We start from the raw sequence: 9,562 nt of genomic DNA on the forward strand, positions 1-9,562 counted from the left end.
GCCATCTTTTCCCTAAAAATCAGATAAGATGGCCAATGCATACTTTGTAATATTTTGATAAAATTAAAGTTCTGTCAAGTATTTTCTCTTTAATTTCGATAGTATTTGTTACTTTAAGCTTCAGTGAAAGTAATATCCCAAATATTGTTAAAAATTAACAAGAATAAATGTATGGTTTTTGCATTTTGAAAAACTATGGCCAATTACCCTAATTATGTACGAGCAATTTTTTTTATATTTTTCTAAACTGGTTTTTTTCTAAAACAAATAATGCGAAAATTATCCCATTAATTATTTTTTTATGTTTTCACATTAATATTATTATTTCTATTACACTAAAAAGTAATTTTATAAAAGAAAGAAGGATGTATATGGACATATTTCATATATAATTATACGTGTTTATGAATATTTATGCGTATTTATGTATGTTTATACATATTTATACATATTCATACATGAAAAATTTTTTACCAGGATATTACATAAAATAATTATTTAAACTAGTGAGAACAGACTCTCATCGGTATAGTTTTTTTTTATTTAAGACTGTTTTAAATACAATATATTAAAATATATCTTAAATACAATCATATTATGTATAAAGCTATATTAGTATCTTAAAATTACTTAAGATAAAAAAGCGTCGATATACAGTCAAAGTTAGATATCAGACTAACACGTATATATGTATTTCTAAATAAATTTATCTCAGAAATGACTACGCGCTGATTATTTTCAATCTTTTAATACAATCAATATTAAATATTAATAATTCCCCAAATTTAATCGGAGCTTTGATTTGATGCTATTAGCATCTGAAAACCTGTAAAGAACTTATTGCGAAAAATATTAACTCGATGTTTGTATCTAGTTGATTTACTTAATTAAATAAACTATTCTTAAGCTTAATATAGTTTACATAAGATAGTTTTGAAATAAGAATGGGAATGAATGTCTTATGAATATTGATAGGTTTTATTTATGGTGTAATGATAAAGAATCTTTGAATAGTGTATCATATTAATTTATTATACAACCGTAACTTTAAGATCAACAGATTTGTTCCATGTATTTTTTTACGTAACAATCAAATACAAAGCATCTCGTGATATGTTCCGATATATAACACGAGAAATAATTTTTAACTAAAATATCACTTATTGACATGATAATGATTTTTTAATTAAAAATTATTATCATGTTAAAAATTCATTGATTCATCACAAAGTTATCGTGAAAAATGTATCGAATGATATCATTAGAATTTTTTATGAAATTATTTTAACTTAATGTTATCTTGATCTTCTCTTATTACGATTTTATCTTTCTCTTTCTTCTCTTCATATTTCTAATATCTGGAGAGTCTCGACGCCTATGCGCGTGGCATGTGTCGCACGACAACGCACTTGCATTTAGAAAGAGCAACGCGGGGGAGAGAGGGATGGAGAGTGAAATGCAATCAGTCCGAGTAATCCACGGGACACAAAACAGGAAGGAAATTTGCACGCGCGTCGGTGCTTTCTCTCCCTAGCTCCGTTTCCCCGCGCGCATATGCGCGCATCGCAGTCTTTCCTCTCGTTGCACAATTACGACGATCTCTGTCTCTCCGGGTTTGTTCTTTGTCGCTGCACTAGACTGTACTTTCTATCTTGCTTTCGCCAAACTTCAAATATACGAATAATAATAAAAAGAGCTCTCAATAAACAAACTAATATTAATATAAATACAGGCAAATAAGAGTTAGAACATCGTTATTATTTGTATAATTAGAATAGACAAATAATAACGGGGTTCTAGCTCTTATTTGCCTGTATTTGTATTAATATTAGGTCAAATACATGCTCAGAAAGGACGGTTTTGTTGAGGTAAAAAAATTAAAAAATTAAATTTAATAAGATACAACGGATCTGAAAATAATTTTGTTGGATTATCAGAATAATTATGCAAAACTCTCAAACTGATTGTTGAAATGTCAAAACTTTTTGCAACATTGCTCATCATGTTTGAGATTCCTCAAACATGTAATTATTTTGAGTTCAACAATATTATTTTCAGATCTAACTAAATTTTTAGATACTTTAGCAAAATTATTCTTTCTGAATGTCTATTTCAGTTCAAAAGTATAAGTGTACTCAAATATTTACAGTCATAAAGTATAGACCTTCTGTCTCTCCCACACGTTGTAATGTATTATCCTTGCTCTTTCTCTCACTCCCTGACTCTTTCTCCCCCGCTCATTCTTCTTCCTACTTCCGTGTGTTCGATAGAAAGTCTTCAAACACGGGCATCGAATACAACAGGGATGGGGAAGGGGGGTGGAAATTTACGTTAAATTTACATACATCTCCATGAAATATATAACTCTTTCTCTTTCTTCTCTTCGAATTTTATTCCACTGTTAATATCACTGATATAACATTAGTTAATACATATTGTCTGTCCAATTTTTGTATGTTTTATCACATGTGTTCGTCACGACAGAATTTTTATATTTTAACAAGTATAATAACAGATCGCACGTAATATAATTAGAAACGAAAATTATTAATTAAATGCAAACTTTAGTATTATAAAAACATCACAGGTGATCGTTTATATAAAAAAAATGAAGTGATTACTTTTGGGTTAGATAATGTATTTTAATTCGTCTCGCGATCATGATAATTCGCTGGAAATATTCAGGATGAATCACTTCAGATTCGATCGCAGCAAAGAAATGGGGAATTTTGTTATTTATAAAAAACAAATTGATAATAAGTGATTTATTACAGGTTCAAAATGGCGCGCTCATCGCAAATTAATCGCGCCGACATTTCACTTAAATGTACTTAAGAGTTTCATCGATCTCTTTAACGCCAATTCGCGTGCGGTGGTGGAACGAATGCGTAAGGAAGAGGACAAGGAATTCGACTGCCACGACTACATGTCCGAGTGCACCGTCGAGATCCTTCTCGAGACTGCCATGGGTGTCTCCAAGTCCACGCAAGACCGAAGCGGCTTCGAATATGCCATGGCTGTTATGAAGCAAGTATCCAATTATATGCAAATTCCCGATTTGATGAATTTGAAAATCGAAACAAAAAAGAAAGACATCGGGAGTTGTTATTATCAGTTTATTTTTAATTGATTTTAATTGAAAATTCTCCGATTAACATGTTCTCAGCTAGGTCTTGACTTTTTCTTGTGGTTAAAATATTTTGAATTTATAAGATCTTGGAATTTTCTTTTTTTAGAAATTTAGATTTGTAAAAGAACGTTATCAACAAGTTTCCATGTTGTAAAATTTTCATGCAATTTTTATTCCTTGAAATATTTGAATATTTTCATGTTGAAGAAATATACAAGACGGATACCTCGTTATTGACTTATCGTTTTGTAGGATGTGCGATATTCTCCATCTGCGTCACACGAAAGTCTGGCTCAGACCGGACTGGCTGTTCAATCTCACGAAATACGGAAAAGATCAGATCCGTTTGTTAGACATCATCCACGGACTCACAAAGAAAGTTATCGCACGCAAGAAGCAGGAATTCAAGAATGGCAAACGCAATATTATTGACGAGTCTACCCAAAATAGCAACGACAAGACCACCAAAGTAGATAATTTTCAAGTTGGATAATTTTCAGAAGAAGCTACATTAAGCGATGGACTATTAACACATAATATATTGTCCTTAGAGCACATCTGTAGAAGGACTTTCCTTCGGACAGGCGGCTGGTCTAAAAGACGACCTCGATGTAGAAGATAATGACGTTGGTGAGAAAAAGAGGCAAGCTTTCCTCGATTTGTTGATGGAGGCCGGTCAGAACGGTACTGTGCTGACAGATGAAGAAGTCAAGGAACAGGTCGATACTATTATGTTCGAGGTAGACGTCGCGAGATATGACTAAGGCTGATATTCATATTCGATTCTTATATTTAAGACTGGCTTAAGATATCATGAATCAATCAGAGAGACGCATTGGAATCACAAGACATTATTTAAGATGATCTTGAAATAAGAACGGACTATAAATATTAGCCTGATTACTTTGAGAGGATCGATTCTAATTAATAAGCTGTCTGTCCTGTCATTCATTTTCATAGGGACATGACACGACCGCGGCTGCATCTAGCTTCTTCTTGTCGGTAATGGGCTGTCACCCGGATATTCAAGAAAAAGTTATCCAAGAACTCGATGAAATCTTTGGCGACAGCGACAGACCTGCGACCTTCCAGGACACCCTGGAGATGAAATACCTCGAGCGATGCCTCATGGAGACTCTTCGCATGTACCCACCTGTGCCCATCATCGCGCGTACCATCAAAACAGACTTGAAATTGGGTGAGTTCTTAAAACTGGAATATCTACATGAAAAGAAGACAAGATAAAGTGTGCATTATCAACTTCTTTGATTAAATAATTTATTGTACTTCTAAAAAAATTATGATTGCCGTTGCAGCATCGGGAGACTATACAATCCCAGCTGGGGCCACGGTGATAGTAACGACCTTCAAGATGCACCGGCAGCCACACATCTATTCGAATCCGGAAGTTTTCAACCCCGATAACTTTCTACCGGAAAAGACCGTCAATCGACATTATTATGCCTTCGTGCCGTTCTCGGCTGGACCGCGTTCCTGCGTAGGCCGCAAATATGCCATGCTGAAGCTGAAGATCATCCTGTCTACGATCATGAGGAACTACCGCGTCAAGTCAGACATCAAAGAGTCCGATTTCAGACTTCAGGCCGACATCATTCTCAAGCGCGCGGAGGGTTTCAAGATCAAATTGGTGCCGAGAAAGCAGGCAGCCGCCACCGCTTAAAGCGGTATCTCTTCATAGCGTAGTTGGGTAGAGGATTTAGGAGCACGGAGACGAGGAAGCGAGTCGTGAATTTCGAGCCTCGATCTCGCGGTGGCCTTTTCGAGGAATCGCATCTCGTACGCGCACGAGCGTAAAACAAACGCTGTGAAGTTACATGTACATGTTGTATATTACTGATCCCATCGTTGTATAACATACATTTATCGGTTACATTGATATTTATCTCGTGCAATAAATTGCGACACTTATCGAGCCGTAAAACCTGAGAACCGACTATTCCTCGTTCCCGATCACGCGACTGGGGGAAATGAAATGAAAGGCCGGCTCAAAGATGTGCAAAGACGTGACTTAGGAACGCTCGTGAGACAGATTCGAAAGGGCTTTCCCGAAGAATTATCGAAAGCCAATCCCGAGATTACAGAAGCAACGACGATCAAAACTCTCGCGGGAGCTCGATCGGGGGAGATGGGGAAGGTTAAGGACGAATTGAAGGCGATGCTTCCGATATTGACGCCTTCAGAAGTGAGAAGGTCGCTTTATTTTTTTTTTTTTAATAAAAAGTATATCCTCTCTTTCAAAACGACTCTTTTTTTCCCCTACAAGATTCTTTCGCTTCACATACAAACGTATCGAATAATATAATTAATGCATAATTAATGTAATTATAAACAATATTTTTATTTTTAGACCGTATATGTGAGAAATATAAACTAAAAATTTAAATGCCTATTACGGTCGAAGCTGGATCTTCGTTGCTTTAAAATAATTCAATCTTGAATTACTAATATATATGTACTTGCATATATACCATATTGTAGTCTTTTTCCAACTGCGCGCCGAATTGTTTTTCCGGACTAAATAAACGCAATTAAAACTACTCTAGTAATCGCGAATTAAATTGACAAGCAATTTAATAATTTGATGCTACCATCAAGCATCATATATTATAAAGATGTTAATATATTATAATGCAATTACAATAAAAATTATAATAGCAATTATTACAAGAATAATTTTATTAATATTGAAATCGAAGGTGGGCTGAATTACCTCCTCTATTTTTTCCCTCAATTTTCTTTGGTTTTTTGAGGTGCCTTGTCGCGATGCTTATTTATATCGTCATTTATCTCAATTATCCCTTCCTTCTTTTTATCCGAATTGTAAATAAAATATAAATGTTCCATCAAACTTGTCCTTTTATAATCGATATTGCTCTATCTTCGAGTAGATTCCATTTACTACCTCACGAAGCGATCATTGACGAGCTCGAAGAAGGCAACTATGAGGAATCGATCCGATATTTAAAAGAATTATTCGAACTCGACAAGGAGATTCGTGGGAAGGCTGGTCCTGGTACTCTAATATGGGAGAAGCCGCGCTTAAAGAAGAACAAGAACGCAATGTCGCGCTTAAGGGATGGCTTGATCACTGTCGAGCAAGCCAAAAATGCTGGTGGGAAAGAAAATTGATGTATATACGGAAAGAACGATTTGTTGAAATATTAAAAAATTTAGCTAGATATATACAGATACAAAAATAATCAACAATAAATGACATAATTTTGGAAATAATTTTCTGAGTAATTTGAATAATAATTTTGTTGGAAAATGCTCAAGTTAATTATTAGAATATAAAAAATTTTTTTGCAACATTGCTCATCATGCTTGACTTTTCTACATATGTAATTATTTTGATGATTGGACAAAATTATTTTCAGATCTACATCCGGCTAAATTTTTAAGTACTTCAATAACAAAACCTTTCCGGATAGAATCATTAACGTTACATTCATTTGCAAAACACAAGAGCGAAACCATTGTTCTCAATAACAATTGAGGTATTACAATCGTGTATGATAATTTCTATATCATCGATCTTTGACATTTGAGACAAAAGTACGATGTACAAAGTACGAGTATTACGATTAAAAATTTTCTGAATAGAAGACTATATTTCTACGGCTGCAGAATTTCTAAATATGGCGCTATCCTTTCAAACAATGACTTGGGAATGGTGGTGGGTGGCGGAGCGGCTTTACCGTAGCGCTCTGGAGAACGCTGAATTGATCGAAGATGAAAGCCATCAGACGAGCACTTTCGTACACTACCTGTACGGCCGATTTCTGTTCGAGCAAAGTTAGCGAAACACATTATACATGCAAATTAGAAAATAGACGGATTCGGCGGGCAAGTCACGACTTCCTGTTGACTTTCTACATAAATAGCCATATCGTTTCGGTGTTTTTTTCCGCAATTAGTATACTATCGTTTCAATATGCACACAGCTGAATATTTATTATTTATAAAATATTTACATACGTGGTATATTTGCAATAGATTATAAATTAATAGCTACGTTAAGCAGAAAAAGCAACTCAAACACTATGATTGAATTATATTTTTATATCGATAAAAATAATTCTATCTCATTTCGGATCTAAAAGTATAATCCAATTAACGTAAAGCGCTCATTAAGTTACTTCTTCTATTAAACGTAGCCGATCATTACAAGTTAGTATTATTTCAATACAATTTCTATTAATACATTAATTGTATTATTTCAATACAATTACATACGCGCGGTGCAATCAGTACAAGATACGACAGGATCGCTATATCACTTAAATATCGCACATGAAGCGTCTCAGAAGAAGTCATGGAATGCGTCGAAGATAACTGGTCGAAAAGAAGAGACCATTTTTCGAGAATGCAACGTGCTTTTGTACAAAGTATTACTGATGCACGCACAAGTCAGTTGCGATCAACCGAACGTCGCTGTGAAAGCATACACCGAAGCTCTCGCTCGAGCGACGGACTGTAAGATGTTTAAAAAAAAAGAAAAAAAAAACGTTAAATTAAATTTTTACTGCATCAATTCGTCTCATAATCAGTAAATTCATATTTTCTTGAAATTATAAAAAAAAAATCTCGTCCTACGATATCATTAATCAGCCTCACATCTGCAGCTGGACATTGCGAATATATAGCGAACGTTCTGTACGAGCTGGGGATGAGTCAGTTGCGATCGGGCGAGGTAAAACTTGCCTTCCAAAACTTCTCCAAATTCCTGGCGATGGTTAAGAGAATTTCGGACCCGGAGGGAATATGCAACGCACACATGGCGATGGCACTTGCGTACAAGTTATGTGTCACGGTAGAATGATTAATGTGGAGAATAAAAAAATTAAAAAAATTTTTTATCTATATTTTATCATCGTACATGCGCGTATTTATTATGCGATCTTAATTTCGAAAAAACGTGAATTTTTGACGTAGTTCTTACGAGCGATTCACATTTATAGGAATTGAACGACGATGTAAACACGGAGAAGTATCTCCGTTTATTCGTGGTAAGTGCAGTCGAGTCTGGACTTACGAGAAAAGTGGCACAGGCATATTACTGCACTGGCGAGCATTTTTTGAGTAAGGTATGGAATCGTAAAATGTTGGATAACAAAAAAGGGAGAGGGGATAGAAATGACAAGATTATTGAGGAATATCTTATGTGAGAAATTATTACATTTTCCTGAATTCTTATGTTGTACAATATGGCTCATCAGAACGATAGCGCCTATTTAGCATATACATTTCATATTACATATACAGACTTGCTTAGAATTTCAGAAATAAAAATGCACATTTATTGATAAAAGCGCGTTCTGAATACGGGCCAATATATCTACCTTAAATATATACATATTATTACATACGCGCTAAGTAATACCTGATCAGTATTCGTAAAATATTAATAGAATATTTCCTTGGAGAGTTAACAATGTAAAAACAAGTCTGTATTCTTTTTAGAGGAGGCTAGATATTGCAACCTTTCATTTGGAAAAATCCTTTGAATTGTATAACAAACTCGATTTATGCAACGATGCTGATAAGGCGCGAGTCCTTGCCGGAGTTTCGAAAGGCCAGTTATATACTTCTTCAACATGCAAACTGTAATATGCGACGCATTTAAAATATCTTCGTTTTTTTTAACAGGGCAAGAAATCATCGATCAATATATCCATCTTGTGCAACAGTGCAGAACCGCCGATCCGAAAGCAATAACGGTGCTTTGTCAATGGAAAAATCGTAGAAGCGTTTTTTGGACTGAAAAAGAAGAGAAAAAGCTACACGCTGGTAAGAGACAGCATTTAGTATTCAATTAAAATTTAAATAACATCTCTACAAGAGTTTGCCTTTTGCAATTCTTAAACGTCTTGAATATCGCGTCTTTATAATACATCACAAGTAACTCAATGTAATATTATCATACATTTCAGTAGATTCAGAAAAGTTTGCTCAAGGAAACCAGAGATGACTCATAATCGTAATGTGCTCTCAGCGATTTGACATATGATTTTTTGTAGTAAATAATATAATGCATCAATAAACATTCACAATTACATCAATGAACGTCTTTTATAAATGGCATTCTAGTATTACGGTAAAGATTAAAATTTAACAATTATAAATTTAATTTTAATAAAATAAAAATAAGTACTCTCGAAATTAAAAAAACAATGAAAGGATTAACGAAAATTGAAAATCAGCGCCTCCAATAATTCGCAATGTTTTTTTTTACAATTCTTGCACATTGTTTGCGACCTTCAGTAGTCTTTTTATTGTTTTTTTAATTTAAATATTAATGATATACGTATTAAAAATGTAAAGAGGGGTATTAGCGATGCTTTTGTGCGCAGAGTATATATTCTTTTACACACACACACACACACACACACACACACACACACACACACA

The 9,562-nt window shown here is 34.4% G+C and overlaps 3 protein-coding genes across 3 annotated transcripts in view; 2 read left to right on the forward strand and 1 right to left on the reverse strand.

Moving 5' to 3' along the window:
• Cyp4g15 (Cytochrome P450 4g15) overlaps nucleotides 1-4,828 on the forward strand; it is a 10,232-nt gene extending 5,404 nt beyond the window's left edge. Inside the window, exons 4-8 of the mRNA XM_018509556.1 lie at nucleotides 2,775-3,027; nucleotides 3,383-3,599; nucleotides 3,682-3,870; nucleotides 4,091-4,328; nucleotides 4,447-4,828. Of these exons, the coding sequence (XP_018365058.1) occupies nucleotides 2,775-3,027; nucleotides 3,383-3,599; nucleotides 3,682-3,870; nucleotides 4,091-4,328; nucleotides 4,447-4,811 (1,262 nt within the window). The 3' untranslated portion in view covers nucleotides 4,812-4,828. The remainder of the gene's footprint in view (nucleotides 1-2,774; nucleotides 3,028-3,382; nucleotides 3,600-3,681; nucleotides 3,871-4,090; nucleotides 4,329-4,446) is intronic.
• A 280-nt stretch (nucleotides 4,829-5,108) lies between these two features.
• LOC108762522 (uncharacterized) lies at nucleotides 5,109-9,228 on the forward strand. The gene is made up of 8 exons (XM_018509558.1): nucleotides 5,109-5,341; nucleotides 6,040-6,263; nucleotides 6,755-6,946; nucleotides 7,403-7,627; nucleotides 7,777-7,958; nucleotides 8,113-8,238; nucleotides 8,615-8,726; nucleotides 8,801-9,228. Exons 1-8 carry the CDS (start codon nucleotides 5,124-5,126, stop codon nucleotides 8,968-8,970), a joined length of 1,449 nt encoding a protein of 482 aa, XP_018365060.1. The 5' UTR covers nucleotides 5,109-5,123; the 3' UTR covers nucleotides 8,971-9,228.
• LOC108762519 (myb-like protein X) overlaps nucleotides 8,837-9,562 on the reverse strand; it is a 10,584-nt gene continuing 9,858 nt past the window's right edge. The window contains exon 5 of the transcript XR_001940173.1: nucleotides 8,837-8,911. The gene's annotated coding sequence lies outside the window, so the exon portion shown is untranslated. The remainder of the gene's footprint in view (nucleotides 8,912-9,562) is intronic.

Source organism: Trachymyrmex cornetzi, unplaced genomic scaffold (assembly GCF_001594075.2).
Source record: "Trachymyrmex cornetzi isolate Tcor2-1 unplaced genomic scaffold, Tcor1.1 scaffold303, whole genome shotgun sequence".
Classification (NCBI taxonomy): domain Eukaryota; kingdom Metazoa; phylum Arthropoda; class Insecta; order Hymenoptera; family Formicidae; genus Trachymyrmex; species Trachymyrmex cornetzi.